The following is a 15,947-nucleotide window of genomic DNA, read 5'->3' on the forward strand; positions in this document are numbered from 1 at the left end:
CACAAAACACTGTGGGGCAAAGAACAAAGTTGACAAATTTCACGCTAACTAGCACTTAATCATGGTCATGAGTTAGCAAAAAATACATTGACTTTGTTCTCTGCCCCACAGTGTTTTTCTGTTTTTTTTGCCATTTTAATACTTTCAATAAAGTGGATGATTTTTTCCTAGTGCAACTGTTTGGATCCCATATGTCTTTCATTACATACGGCCGGATTTGCTGAGCTGGTACCCGATGATATTAGAGGTAGAAAGGATTGTAGCAGCGAACCCACCTGGAGCACCGTTCACATCTCCGCGTTCTGAATCGAGGGCGGAACTGCCACGTTTCGAAATGGCATCAAATCGCATGACGCCCGTGCGTTCCCTGTGACTTCCAATGGCACCCCAACCATGGCGTGATTTTACTATGATTTGGCTGGCGACAATCGTGGCAAAATCGCACAGAAAACAGAAAAAGAAGTAAAAGAGTAAGCGATTTGCCGCCATTTCAAATTGCGGGCGGAATCGCGGCAATTCCGCCCGTCATTCAGAACGCGGAGATGTGAACGGAGCCTAAGTGTTGGCTAGAATGCAACATTATTTAAGTTTAAGCACTGTGATTAATATAAAGCTTTGGTCATATTTTTGCAGTTACTGTAACTAAAAGCAGGTTACCACATTCAAAATTTAAAGAGGAAAAAGGGAAGCGCTGCTTGACCTAAAGACCTCAGATGAAGTGTAGAATCATAAAGTTTAGTGTTATGAGACAAGGGTTTCCTGCATCCCCATCATAATAGATGTGCCCACATTTTAGAAACATTTGTAAAACATACTTGAAACTGTGAAATCTGAAAGGCAGCCTTCTCCATGATATTGGTTTCTCCAGATTCCTCTTCACCGTCATTATCTAGAATAAAAGGTTGTGAGATCACACATGACACAATGTTAAAGCCATTACATTTAACAGATAGCATTGTTTTTTTTTGTTTGTTTAAGAGATTTATATTCACTGGGGCTTAAAAAATGCATCAAAGTAATAAATCGCATAGCATGTGCTACATGCCTAAATTTTAAAGCAGACTTTTAATCAAATGTTACCTCTAGGCTGTGTTAACAGTCTTGCTGGGATTGATAAATGAAGACTAACAGAAGGGTTGAAATAATTAGCTTTCCAGGAGAACATTCTGCTCCTTAAATCCTCCTGTGCTCATTATCACCAAAAGATTTGGTTGCACTACCATTGTTTTTTTCAAAAATCATGTTACCAAAGGCCTTGGCTTTAACCATTTTGCCAAGCAGTGAAGGAAACGTAGAGCTGCATTTTTCCCCAAAAAGGAATTTCAGTCTTATTACTCCGTATGTATCTATCCCACCAACACTCTTTTATTGATCTAAAGCGTATCGGTACTTGGGTACAACATGCATAATCTCCTGGTGTGACGAAGCTTATTGTAGCTGAGGGAGCTGTGCCAGGCACTAATCAAGATTGCTCAACTATGCCCGCTCTTTCCAATCACCTCCTTCATTTGTAGAAGATGTACTATAGGTTTTATGAATAAAACAAACTATGAATGGAATGGGCAGATCTTATTCATCCACCCCTCCTCTATTCATAGATGCTATAGTACAGCTTCTATGATTAAGGCTGGGTTCACACCTATGCAAATTGGATGCGGGTTTGCTCTGTATCGAATTCATGTAGCAGGAGATTGTGACCAGCTCTCTATGGAGCCGGTTGACACATCTCTGCAGCGGCTCCGGTGCGAATTGCACAGGGGTCGGGTGCGTCTTTTGGTCCGTTTAAGGTCCGAATTCAGCCAAACACTCCAGCTGTGAGCCGCTGCGATCCTTAGTGTAAACTCAGCCTGAAGGAGCTGGGGGGAAGGGTCAGGCATAGGTGGGCACTCTTGAGGAGGGTCCATTACAGCTCCCTCAGCCTGATAACCCCGCTACACTGGAAAATGAAGGCTCGTGGGGGTTGAGGGAATCACAGAAAGAAGATTTTAAGGAATGCTGGAGCAGGCAGCACAAAGGACACATAAGATTAATAGGTAAGAAAAGTCCCTTGTGCTGATTTTTGTTAATTTAGCTTAAGGTCCTCTTACATTAAACAAAAAAATGTTAGCAAATCTACCATTTGGACCATTAATTCGTTTTTCGTCCAGATAATTAACACACATAGAAAATTGTTTTTGACTTTTCAGAGCCAAGATAAAAAAATTCAAGGAAACAGCACGAATGATAAAAGGTTAATGTGTTGCAATATGGGAAAGTCTCCCCCAATGGGGTTTTTCCGCAGCCAATTTACAGCCATTAATAAATTTGTTTTTGGAAAAAGTTATTTATTTAAAAAAAAAAGCAACGCAATATAAACACATAAATGTTTAAAATATGAGCTCTAGTCGGAGACATACAGCACCATTCAAAATTCTACAATGTATAACCATACAACAATACATGATATCTAGTCAAACATCTGGTATGCAAATTCCCAACGCGCTTCGACGTGCATGGTCAAAGTCTTCCTAACCTAAAGGTTAATGTGTTTCTCGCCTGTTAAAAATTGAACTGTTTGCACTGCGCATATGTAAAAAAATAGACGAAAAACTTTATATCCACTGAAGGATTTATCATTTGAAATTCAGTCATTACATGATGGGATTATCATTTGTTTTTACAACCGAGTGTTTGTTATTTGAAAACAAATTTGAACAATTTATCGTATAGTGTATAGCTAGCTTTAGGCTTTAAAGCAGTATGAAACCCAAAAGCAAACATTTAATATCCCTTTCATGACTAAGCCTGTTTCTGACATTTGTTGCTTGCAAGTTAAAAATCAGTATTTTTTGCTAGAAAATGACTTAGAACCCCCAAACATTATATATATATATATATATATATATATATATATATATATATATATATATATATATATATATATATATATATATATATATATATTAGCATAGACCATAGAGAACAAATTGGTGGTCGTTGCAATATTTAATGTCACATGGTATTTGAGCAGCAGTCTTTCAAACATAATTTTTTGAGAAAAAAAAAAACACTTTCATGACTTAAAAAAACAGTAAAACAGTAAAGTTAGCCCAATTTTTTTGTATATTGTGAAAGATGATGTTATGCCGAGTAAATAGATGCCTAACATGTCATGCTTTGAAATTGCACACACTCATGGAATGGCGACAAACTACGGTACCTAAAAATCTCCATAGGTGACTTTAAAAAAAAATAGCGGTTACCAAATTAGAGTTACAGAGGAGAGCTAGAATTATTGCTCTCGCTCTGTCGAACGCGATACCTCACATGTGTGATTTGAACACCGTTTACATATGTGGGCGTGACTTACGTATGCAATTTTTTTGCTGCGCGAGCTCGCAGGGAAGGGAGCGCTTTTTAAAAAAAATGTACTTTTTTATTTTTTTTACATGGTCTCTCTAAAAAAAAAAAAAAAAAAAAAAATGCTGATCACCTTTATTGCTGTCACAAGGAATGTAAACATCCCTTGTGACAGTAATAGGTGGTGACAGGTACTCTTTATGGAGGGAGCGGGGGTCTAAAAGACCCCAAATCCCTCCTTTGCACTTCAAAGTATTCATATTGGCAAAAATGGCGATTCTGAATACTGTTTTTTTTTTAATTTGGCGCTATTGGCAGCCGAGTAAACCGGAAGTGACGTTGTGACGTCGCGTCTGTGTTTACACATAGGGGATTGGAACCAAGCGGTTTCCAGCTTTGATTCAGTCTCTCTCTAGCGGGCGGAAGTTCCGGATCAGACATCGAGTCTCCCGGTGGGACAGGAGGCCCGGGAAGAGTGCCAGAAGGCGGCGGGACGTCCCCTCCCGTTCCTCTGGGATAACAACTGAGCGGCTTTTAGCTGCATCGGTTGTTATCCCTAAAGAGCCGACCGCCTGCTCTAAAAAATGGTACCAGGGTGATGCCTGCAGCTGCATGCATCAACCCGGTATAACCCCTGAAAGCCGAGGCCACATAGGTGCGTACGGACCAGTGCTAAGGGGTTATTTTGGAGTTTAAAAATTCTTTAAAAAAAGTCTGCTGTTTTTCTACAGAAAAGCTCTCTTGCCGTTACAGGGATGAGACAGGCCATTTAAATTTGTCAGGGGTGCTTAAAATGATCAGCTTTTATTCATGTAAAATCTTTATCCCAAAAGGGAAAAAAAGTGTTTGCTGTAACTGACTATAAAGTATTAGAAGGAGTTCAGCTCCAATTTGTTAGCGTATTTAAATCTGCAAGCACTTCTAACAATCACCACCCCCCAGACCCCGGTGCTCCTTCATCCAGGGTAATGTCTGTATAATACAGGAAGTGTGTTACTAGCCAGATCACCAGGTGAAAACAGAAAAAAACAGCCTAAAAAAAGAAAACTATTACAGCCACTGCATCTAATGGTTGTTGAGACACAATATATAACATTTTTGGTTTGGGGTTTTAATACCGTCTTAATTATAAGTTAAATAAAACACTTTCTATTCCATTGTTGATTTCTCTGTATTTTGTTATAAAACAATACATAGGGGAGCCCATGGGATTAACATATATCAATCTTCTTTCTTCCTTTCTCACCCATTAAGAGAGACAAAGGAATGGTTTTGCACAAAGCAGCCCCGATCCTCCTCTTCTCGGGTCCCTCTTTAGCACTCCTGGCCCCTCCCTCCTGTTGAGTGCCCCCACAGCAAGCAGCTTGCTATAGGGGCACCAGAGCCAAGCTGCAGCTCCGTGTATCCATGCAGACATGGAGTCGCGGTTCGGCCCCGCCCCATCTCTCTTCTCATTGGCCAACTGACTTTGACAGCAGCGGGAGCCAATGGCGCCGCTGCTGTGTCTCGGCCAATCAGGAGGGAGAGTCCCAGACGGGCGAGGCACTCATGGACATTGATGAAAAATAAAAAAACTATCGCGCCTAGGATAAAACAGTGAACAAAAAACTCTGTGCAGCAGCTGTTTCAATCTAGTGAGAATGGCAAAAGTGGTGAAACGAACAGCGTGTCTTCCTTCAAACAAACAGCTCTAGCAAAGTGCCTAATAATGTATAAAGATAAATGGTGAAATTATCCTCTACAAAAAGAAAATAACAATTAACAATGCAAAGAAATATTGTATATACAAGTGTAGGATATGCACCCAGTGAAAAAAAAGTCCAATAAAAGGATGATGCAAGTAGCAAAAAAGATGAAATGAATGTCCTTGTTCAGATATAAACGTGCTAATATATCCCACAGTGAAAGGAAACAGCAAAGATTGGTACTCCCAGCAGATTCATAAACAGATGAAATTCCTACTCACCAAATGGAGTTGACCCTCATTACCTTACAGCAAGAGAGGTCAAATGCGCTTTGTGGTCTGAAAGACCCGCAGAAACAGGAACTGGCTCTCGATGTTAACTGATGATCCGTGATCCCAAGGGACAGTCCAGAGAGGAATCCTGCAGCTGATGACGTCATTTACTATGGCAAAACTAGTCAAGCTAGGACACACGGTGTGTTGGAGCAAGTTTTAGATGTTTTACAGCAAGTATCAGATGTTATACAGTAAGCTTATTGCTGTTTGGAGAATCTGTGAGGACTTTAAATGCCCCATCAGTGATTATAGCAAGCTGTTATCATCTTTGCTGAGAACTGTTTTAACACAATTTTTTAACGTTTTTCAATAAACCATGCGATAACAAGAATAGCCGCTAAGGAATGGGACTTTAACGGCAAAGACAATAAAACGTAAAATCATTTATTCAAAATTTATACAATATACCAAACACTGTACATCAATGCAAATATTACAAATTCACTAAAAACAATGGTGTCGATGGTAATGATAGTCCAGACGGCCCAACGCGTTTCGGGACTGTAAAGATGTCCCTTCATCAGGGAAAGGTCATGGAATCGAATCATACCAGAGATGGTCACCATAGAAATCTCACTGCTGGAACCATAATGGCAACTGTGTCACATATCCACCGCCCCAAGATCGAGAGAATAATGAGGTCGGTCGTTGGCCCACGCCTGTCCGCACTGATCCACCCAAATTGCAGTAATCAAGAGGGAACCCGAATGGGAGTTAGTGTGCGATTTCTACCACAGTAGGTTATTTCAATTAGGGATCTCCATATAGTCCAAAATAGGAAATGGACATACAGCTTGTAAAGATATGTGTGAAGGAGGCTGCGTGAGTATCCCTTTCAAATGGGTCAGATAAGTACACATCTATTCACTAGAAGGTGGTCTTAAACAGGATCATATGGTCCGACCGAGATGCAGCATGTCAGGTGCTAGACACAGCATTTCCCATGGTACACCGGGTGTCGCAGTGACAGCAAGCCGCGTCCAACATAGATATAAATATACTAACCATTAGCATATTTATATCTATGTTGGATGCGGCTTGTTGTCACTGCGACACCCGGTGTACCACGGGAAATGCTGTGTCTAGCACCTGACATGCTGCATCTCGGTCGGACCATATGATCCTGTTTAAGACCACCTTCTAGTGAATAGATGTGTACTTATCTGACCCATTTGGAAGGGATACTCACGCAGCCTCCTTCACACATATCTTTACAAGCTGTATGTCCATTTCCTATTTTGGACTCTATGGAGATCCCCAATTGAAATAACCTACTGTGGTTGAAATCGCACATTAACTCCCATTCAGGTTCCCTCTTAATTATTGCAATTTGGGTGGATCAGTGCGGACAGGCGTGGGCCAACGACCGACCTCATTATCCTCTCGATCTTGGGGCGGTGGATATGTGACCCAGATGCCATTATGGTTCCAGCAGTGAGATTTCTATGGTGACCATCTCTGGTATGATTCGATTCCATGACCTTACCCTGATGAAGGGACAGCTTTACAGTCCCGAAACGCGTTGGGCCGTCTGGACTATCATTACCATCGACACCATTGTTTTGAGTGAATTTGTAATATTTGCATTGATGTACAGTGTTTGGTATATTGTATAAATTTTGAATAAATGGTTTTACTTTTTATTGTCGTTGCCGTTAAAGTCCCATTCCTTTGGGGGTATTCTTGTTATCTCTATCCTTAGGGATGTTGGCAACCTTTATGGTCTATTAGAGTGTTCATCCTTTTTTAGATTTAATAAACCATGCTGGTTTACGCTATGTGGAGCCCGTTTTTCTTTTATTTTTAAATGCCATATGTCCATCGGAGCACGGATAGTGGAAGATGGTTATCGGCTGGAGTCCAAGAGTGGAGTCTGTGATCGCTGAGATCTGATCGGTGGTTGGACCTCGCAGAGTGTAGGGGAGCGGAGGATTCCTCTCTGGGCTGTCCCTTGGGATCACAGATCATCAGTTACCATCGAGAGCCAGTTCCTGTTTCTGCGGGTCTTTCAGACCACAAAGCGCATTTGACCTCTCTTGCTGTAAGGTAATGAGGGTCAACTCCATTTGGTGAGTAGGAATTTCATCTGTTTATGAATCTGCTGGGAGTACCAATCTTTGCTGTTTCCTTTCACTGTGGGATATATTAGCACGTTTATATCTGAACAAGGACATTCATTTCTTCTTTTTTGCTACTTACATCATCCTTTTTAATGGACATTTTTTTCACTGAATGCATATCCTACACGTGTTGTATATACAATATTTCTTTGGATTGCTAATTGTCAGTTCCTTTTTGTAGAGGATTATTTCACCATTTATCTTTATACATTATAAGCACTTTGCTAGCGCTGTTTGTTTGAAGGATTAGTTTCCTAAAGACACCGTTTTCACTCATGGACATCGCTGGATAGAGATGGGCTCAGGTAAGTATTAGGGGGGCTGAAGAGGGAGCTGCACACAGAAGGCTTTTTAAAAAAAACTTCTGCCTTTACAACCACTGGGGTTAAGCTGCTACCTACAGTAGGACTTCCAGCAAATATAAGAAAAAAACAAACTGTGGGCCAGCCCAGGATAAGCCCTCCCACTACCAGCATGCTCCATTTTTTGCTAGTGTTTGAAGAGGATGGCATAATTTCTACAGCTCTCTATTAGGACTAACTTATTTGTTTGCTGTTCTTCGATTTTTCTTTTTCTTTTCACTTTTACCTACAATGCTGCTGTAGTTTTGCCTCTTCAATTATAGCTTTCTGGCACAGTTGTCCTTAGCCTGGATTCTGAAGTACTGCATCTAGACCCCGCCTGACTGGACATAACTAAAAGTGACCTTTGGGCACTGGGTCTGGCATAGGCAGCTTTCTATTCTCTGTTCTGGTAAAAGTTAGCCTCAAAATGCTTTCCAGATCCAGAGCCACTGAAATTGTCCTAGTACTTGCCTCGTCTCTGAAGGCTTAGGGAGTAGGCCTGTCAGGGTGAGCAAGGAGCAAAACCTCTATTACGTTGGACACCGAGTGCTTTTATTCTCCTTTCTCAAAGGATTTCCGTTATTGTGGGATACTTAGACGACCCCCTGTTGGGAGAAAAGTCGGCATGGGCTCTTTTGGACAATGTGAAGATCACCACCCAGATTTTACAGCAGTTCGGATGAATCCTGAACCTTCTGAAATCATCGTTGGATCTTTTGGAGCATCTTGGTGTAGTCCTGGACAAATCTCAGGCCAGAGTGTTCCTTCCACAGGAGAAACTTCAGACACTGGTTTCTCAGATTTGAACTCTGCAGTCCAGGAGCCGTCTGACTGCATGAGAGTCTTAGTCCTGATGGTAACCTCTTTGAAGGCAGTCCATTTTGTTTAGTTTCACTCCAGACCTCTACAATACAACATCATGGCCACGCGATCGGTGATGGAGACTTGGTTATAGGAGGGGTCTCGTCTCCCAATCAACACTGGAGCATTGGGTGATTTGCCTGTTTCTGCACTGTTGGACCATTCTACTGGAGGGTTAACTGGTCCAGATTCAGTTAGACAATGTGACAGTGGTGATATACATTAATTATCAGGGAGTGAGCAAAAGTTTTACTGTAGCAAGAGAGGTAGAATGAATCCTGTCCTGGGAAGAACTTCACATTCCATCCTTGTCAGCTTTAGTACATTCCATGTTAAGGACAACTGGCAGGCAGACTTCTTCAGCTGCAAGAGCTTGAATCTGGGAGAGTTTTCCCTGCACACAGAAGTATTTCAGGACCTGTGTCATAGGTGGGGGGACACCCAAGGCGGACCTCCTGGCCTCCAGATTGAACAACAAACTGGACATGTGTGTCTCCAGGCACAGAGATCCTCTAGTAAAAGCAGTAGATGCTCTGGTGGCTCAGTGAGATCCGTAAATCCTGATCTTTGCCTTCCTCTACTGAAATGTCTTGTTCATCTGCTTCACACTATTGAGCTGGAGAGCATTCCAGTGATTCTCATTGCTCCAGGCTGGCCCAGCCAGATGTGGTACATCAACCTGGTAAGATTCCTAGCAGACAGAACATTCTGTGGGCACTGCCAGGTCATTGTGATCTTCTGTCCCAAGGACCATTTTGCCATCATTGAGGCGCTCACTTTATCAGCACGACTGTTGAAGCCAAGGTTCTACTTCTCACATGGACATGGAAGACGTACTTTATGTGGTGTGAGTTTTGGAGAGTCTACTCCAGGAGTTTCTCTGTGGGACAAATTCTCTCCTTCCTGCAGCTGGGACAGGACCAACATCTGGCTTGGCAACAAGAGTCAGGGTTTCTATCCTTTCTATTCTGTATGAGAGACTATTATTCTCTCATTCCCTTTTTAAGACCTTTGAACAGGGGGTCTCCCATGTACTCCAACCTAGGCTGGGCTACAGTTTGTTTGCTAGTCTCCATTCTTTCAGTAGGCAGCAATATAACCCAAAGGTTTAAGACTTCCTGTGTCCCTCAGGGACTCCAGGAAAAGGATTTTACAGGGTGTATAAAAATCCTATTTTAAATCGCAAGACCGCCTTTAAGACCGATAGTGGTCTATACAACCATTTTGTAAAGCTAAATAGATATAAAAGTTAAATAAAATAATTTCAATAATCCGCATAGAGAATTTGTACATAAACAAAAGAAACTTACCCAAAGCTGCCAGGAACTGTGAGATCTTTGTTGGGTAGCGCAGCTGAATGGTGTAAAAGATCTGCACCAAACCCTCTAAACACATCAGAGAGATGTTCTTCCCTTTATCCTTTTTCCCAGAATCCTCAGCAGCAGATGGGATAGATGTGTATCTCCAGATTAGCACCCTGCATATAAAAAAGCCAGCCACAAAAAGAGGTGCAGATTAATCCCTGCCCATCGCAAAACAGATTTGTCAAGAAGATTTATGTAATCAACTAATTAGCCCATTTAGACTAATTTTTAAATGGGTCAAGAAATCACTTACTGCTTTACTACCGTGACATTCCAATTAAATTTAAAATGACATATTTGCAGAGAGGACTCAAAAGATTGCTTTTGGAACTACAGTGCCTTGAAAAACTATTCATACCCCTTGAAATTTTCCACATTTTGTCAGATTACAACCAAAAACGTAAATGTATTTGTATAAAATGTTGAAAACCGTTTATCATTTTCCTTGCACTTTACAATTATGTGTGGCTTTGTGTTGGTCTATCACATAAAATCCCAATAAAATAAATTTACCTTTTTTGTTGTAACATGAAAAAATGTGAAAAATTCCAAGGTGTATGAATACCTTTTCAATGCACTGTATGTGCAATAGTTGTGCAGATAACAAAAGAACATTAGTCCTCTTAAACGGTTTCAGTGAAGGAGGCCAACTCCCACATTTAAGAATAATCTGCAGTCCATCTTCCCGTGTCTCTCAGTTTACACTTATACTAACTTTATTTCTCTTCATACAAGCTAAGCACAAGCTTGCACATGTTGGTATTTATACTTATCCAGTAGCTTTAATACTTTTAGTCATTGAGCCCTAGATCAGGAGTTCTGTGTTTATTCCAACTTCTCTTGCTCTATGCTTGTTCCAGGTCAGCGACTAAAAGTGTGTTTGAGGCAGGTGACTAGCATTTTTGTGAAAGAGATCAGCTTTTGCTTCCTACATTTTTCACTCAGTACAGGTTTCCTTAAAGCAGTGGTTCTCAACTCCTGTCCTCAGAACCCACTAACAGGCCAGGTTTTCAAGATAACTGAAATATATCACAGGTGCTATCATTTGCTGCTCAGTGATTGCAGTATTCTAGTCTGGATCTCCCCAAGGTAATACTTAAAATCTGGCCTGTTAGTGGATCCTGATGACAGGAGTTGAGAACCACTGCCTTAAAGGATAAGTTCAAACTTTGGAACATGTTATTTTGGGTGGAATCTGTAACATGTCCCAGCTCCTGCAGCCTCTCCCCCCCCATTAGTGTGACAGTGAGTAGGGGATCTTCTCTCCACACCCACGGTCAAAATTCATAAACAACATGGCTGTGCGGGAGTCTGCCCATACAGCCGCATCATTCATTCAGTTTCCTGTAAATGAATAGACTACAAATACCATCATCCACCGTGGTTGATGACTTGTAGTTCTGAATTGACTGCAGTGGTGATGAGGGCTCTCATAGTCAATTCACAAGCCCTGAAGCTTGCAAACAGTCAGTCCGTATAGGATGTAGGGGCTGAAAGCTGCAGAAGCCAAATATTGCACCCCTGATCACGGGTGCAATGCTTTCCAGCCTCCTGTAGAAAAAAATAATACATGCATATTAATTTTCTGCAAAAATATGTGCAGTTATTTTTTATTAAAAGGTGAACTTATCTTTTAAGGGTTAAAGCAAACCTGTGCTCAATAACTATAATTTGCTCAGAAAATAATGGCCAATGAAAAAAAAAAAAAGAAGAATAACAGGCCAGATGCTACCTGCAATGCCATCAATGTCATTTTGGAGATCTTTATCAAAGCTTAAATTTTGTTAATAGCAAAACTTTATTGTGATATAAGTAATTAATATTTTGATCCATTACAATGTTAAACCTTTCACATTTGAGCATGCTTGTAGTCAAGTGTCATATTTATATTACTGTACTGCATATACAAATTTGCAGATTCTCTTTCTACCAGCTATTTGCATTTCACCAAAATGGATCTTCCTGTTGTGTTCAACAACTGTAGTTTTCAATCTGACTGAGCTGCCTAGTACATTTGCACTGATAAAGTAAATCACATGGCAAAATTATGAACAAGGAAGCAGAGCCTGTATATGTAATATGCAATGATGGCTGTCCTACGAGTACATAAAAAAATTAGGATACACAGAAAGAAGGCTCAGGCTGGCCATATATTATACAGTTTTTTGTACAATTTTCCTTTACGCTCCATTCACACCTGAGCATATTGATTCACTGGCGCTTTTCAGGCATTTTTTTAAGCTTTTTTGCAGCTTTTTATAAGCTTTTTTAAACCATTTTAGAAGCGTATTACAAGCGTTTTACAGCTTCAGGCTTTTTGTTTAGCCAATAGAAAGTACCACGGGGAGGAGAGGAAATTAGGGGTGGAGAGTTACTATTTGAGCAGAAAACGCCCAAGTCAGGTGTTTCTATTGAAGTCTATGGGGCCACAAACGCCTGTAATCTGCCAAAAAGAAGCTCATGTACTTTTTGAGCTTCGGCATTTTGCTTCAGGCAACAGAACACTCAGATGTGAACAGGGACCATTGAAATGAATGGGACAGAATTGTACAAAAAAGCTACAAGCTTCAAGCAGAAAATCGCTCAGGTGTGAACGGGGCCTTAGATTTACCAAAACCTCACAATATGAGGTCAAACCTAAAACACTTTAATTTTGTATGCAATCAGGCAGGCCCTTACACTGCATAGTTAAAGGTAAATCTAAAGCAAATGAAATAAGAAAATTGTATAATGTATGCCCAGCCTGAGAAAACATTAACACAAACTGATATGATCATTTCCATTAACCCGATTAAGGTATAGCTGGCCATTTTGTACCTTACCTGGTAATCTCACAGATATTGTGGAACATTTTGTCGCTATTTTGTCCATCAGGCCCATCAGTAACCCCTGTCTCCTTCAGCTGCTGTATTTTCTGCAATGCAACAGACACTGTGTATCTCATGAAGTCTAGACTGGCTCTAAGAACACTAAGGCTTTCCTCATGGGCTCTTGTACTGTCTCTGAAAGTGATAAGTAAACACAGTAAAGCTTGGAAGTGCTTTAATAAAGCCAAAATATATTAGAACTTATAGTTATTGATGCAAGAACTGAGATTGTACCTGAACAGCGCAGTTAAAATTGTGGAAACAAATCCCATAGAGAGCAAGCTTTTACACGCTTTACTATTTCCAGGTTTTGATTTCCCAGATTTTTCTTTCAGGATATCAGCCAGTTTGCTGTAGCATTTAAAAATTCCCATAATGGCTTCAAATTTGCTTTTACTGTAAATAAAAAGGTGCACACACATGAGCATCATACAGCAATAAAAACCAAGGGAAGCTGCTGTTAATCATGTCAAAACTTTTTTTCATAACTTATGAAGATTTACAAAAAGAAAAAAACTCTTTCGCAGAAAATATAATATCAAAAGTAGGCCCCTGAATAATATGTATCCAAGATAGTTACCTATGTAAGGTTCATATCATCTAAACTGCTTCAGTTGAATTAAGCTGAAACACATCTTGGGCACTTAAAGAAGCAACCTCACAACTTCAAAATTACAGCTGAACCCCCCCAAGAACTTGGTCTCAAATGAGCACAATGCTCAGCAGGAGACGGGTATCTAAGGTCTAAGTGACAGCGCTCAGCTCTGGCTGCACATATGTAATAAAGTTGAGCGCTGTCATTCACCACAGCAGGGGGAGGGGGGCCTGTCATTGCAACAATCCTGTGCAAGTGTTTATAGAATTTTTGGCAACAAAAAGCAAAGACTTTTTTTTTTACTTGTTGTAGGCACAATCTATGTGCTCATCGAACACAGAGGAGAGGGGGAGGTGGCTTGAGCGCTCTGCTGTAGCTCCCCCCCTAGGAATGCTCAAAAATTGGGTCTAAGCCTGGGGCGGAGCTACCAGCAGCAGGGATAATGTAAAAAAAAAAAAATGGAATGTGCTTTAATTAAGCTACAATACTGCAGAGAGCTGCACAGCAATGACCATCGCCTTCAGACACTGGCAGAAAAACTGAAGCCCTGCAAGGGAGGGGATGTTGCATTACTTTCCTTTTTTTTGCCTGCGAGTGACATTTACAAAGATTAGAATCCCTGCACTTTGTCTCCTGAGGGATCCTACAACTATTGGAAATTATAGTGAAATGTCTTCTTTCAAGTATATGTAATGACATTTTTTTTTCTAATGACATTTTTTGGATTAGTTTTTCAAGAATACAATACAGGCAAAATGCATTGGTATTACAGTCTCTACACATAGGAAAATGCAAACAATCTCAACATAATGAGGCACTATAGATAGCTACAGGTAAGAAAAAGGATAGCCCTCTCAGGTTAACTATTTGTTCAAAACAAAACCAAAAGACAATCCCAACTCAACTTGCCAGCTAATCTGCTACCAACCAAATTATCCTGTCTTACAGTTTGCGTTAAAAACAGGGGTTTAGTTAGCACACATTTGCAAATACATGCAAATGTGTAATATTGATGAGGGGACACACTGGACAGCCTTGCTGCCCTTGTGCCATATGCTGGGTGTCTAGTGTGCCCCTGTGCCTCTAAGGAGGGCTGGTCGACCTCCAGGCTCGCCAGCCCTCTATCTATGCATTAAAATGCATGTGCTTCCACTGTAGAGGCTCTCATAAATTTACAAGAGTTAGGAATGCAGAAATTTTGGGGTGCCTTGTATTGGCTCTACAGCTTTCGCATGTATTTGCAAATGTGTGCTAACTAAAACCCTGTTTCTAACGCAAAACTGTTCATTTGGTTGGTAGTAGATTGGCTGGCGAGTTGAGCTCGGAAATTCTTCAGTTTTGTTTTGAATGCATTGCCCTTCCATGTGCTCCTTGCTGTGAAGGCCAGTTATAGGTTGGGGCAGTGGCCAGTCATTTGTAACTATATGTTCAACAATTCATCTCGAACAATAAGCTTCAAGATAACCAATCAGGTTATAAGTAGAAGACTGTACTACAATACTATAAGGTAATGGCCTGTTGAGTAAAGGCATCTGATTCTGTTCTGTTAGGCCAGCCATAAATAAAGCAAATTTATTTTCTGCAACCATTGTGTTCTCCCAGCAGGGGAAGTAGTCCCGGATTACAGCCACTAGCAATAATCGCATGTAAAATCCAGCAGGCAGGTTGTATCAAAGTTGATCAACTTGGGTACATTCACCCTGCCCATACAGGGTTCGAATCTTGGCTGGTTCCTACTGAAACAGCCAAGATTCGAACCATCTAATGGCCAGCTTTAACGAGTTCTAAGAGGTACTGTAATCTGAAGCAACCAAAAGATAAAATGATAGTAAAAGAGAAAAGAGGAGAAGGAAGAAGAGGGAAAGGGAGGACAGGCGTGAGTAAGAGGATATGGGAAGAAGCAGGATGACAGTCAATCTTTTTTGTATTTGTTTTTTAAACAAGGAAGCACCGGTGTAAACGTCCTAAAGGGGAGTCACAAAGCAGGACCAGGGATCCCACACCCATTCATAGGTAGTGAAAGTATTAAGTCTGTTCATAAGAGCTTCCATAAATTTGACCTCTCCAATATGAGAATGTAGGTCAAGTGTGGCTGGCAATCGAGCATCTCATGGCTGTAAGAAATGTATGGTCTGCATTCTGGCATCCTTAGGCACATGGGGTGGTGAAAGACCAAAAAAGTATATGGCTGGATCAGGTGTGATTTGTATAAGTGTAGAAAAGGGCTTCTACTTCTAGACTGAATGGGCGTATCTTGGGATACGTATCTTATAGAACAGTTTCCCAGAGTGCCGCCTGCATCTTCAGCAATAGCTTTTTTTTTTTAAAGGTTGAATACAAGTAGGGAATGTAAAGTTTTTTCCCCCTATTTGTCTGTGTCCTGTTGGGAGGATTTCCTTCACTTCTGGTCTCAGAAACAAAGGAACTCTCTTCAAAA

General features: G+C 40.8%; 1 protein-coding gene across 2 annotated transcripts in view; it reads right to left on the minus strand.

Moving 5' to 3' along the window:
• FANCI (FA complementation group I) overlaps positions 1-15,947 on the minus strand; it is a 119,665-nt gene that overhangs the window by 47,414 nt on the left and 56,304 nt on the right. For both annotated transcript variants that reach the window (XM_073618451.1, XM_073618452.1), the window contains exons 23-26: positions 13,150-13,311; positions 12,871-13,050; positions 9,995-10,161; positions 816-889 (exon numbers count right to left, since the gene is read on the minus strand). In XM_073618451.1, coding sequence (XP_073474552.1) covers positions 816-889; positions 9,995-10,161; positions 12,871-13,050; positions 13,150-13,311 — 583 coding nt within the window. The remainder of the gene's footprint in view (positions 1-815; positions 890-9,994; positions 10,162-12,870; positions 13,051-13,149; positions 13,312-15,947) is intronic.

Source organism: Aquarana catesbeiana, linkage group LG03, assembly GCF_042186555.1.
Source record: "Aquarana catesbeiana isolate 2022-GZ linkage group LG03, ASM4218655v1, whole genome shotgun sequence".
Lineage (NCBI taxonomy): Eukaryota > Metazoa > Chordata > Amphibia > Anura > Ranidae > Aquarana > Aquarana catesbeiana.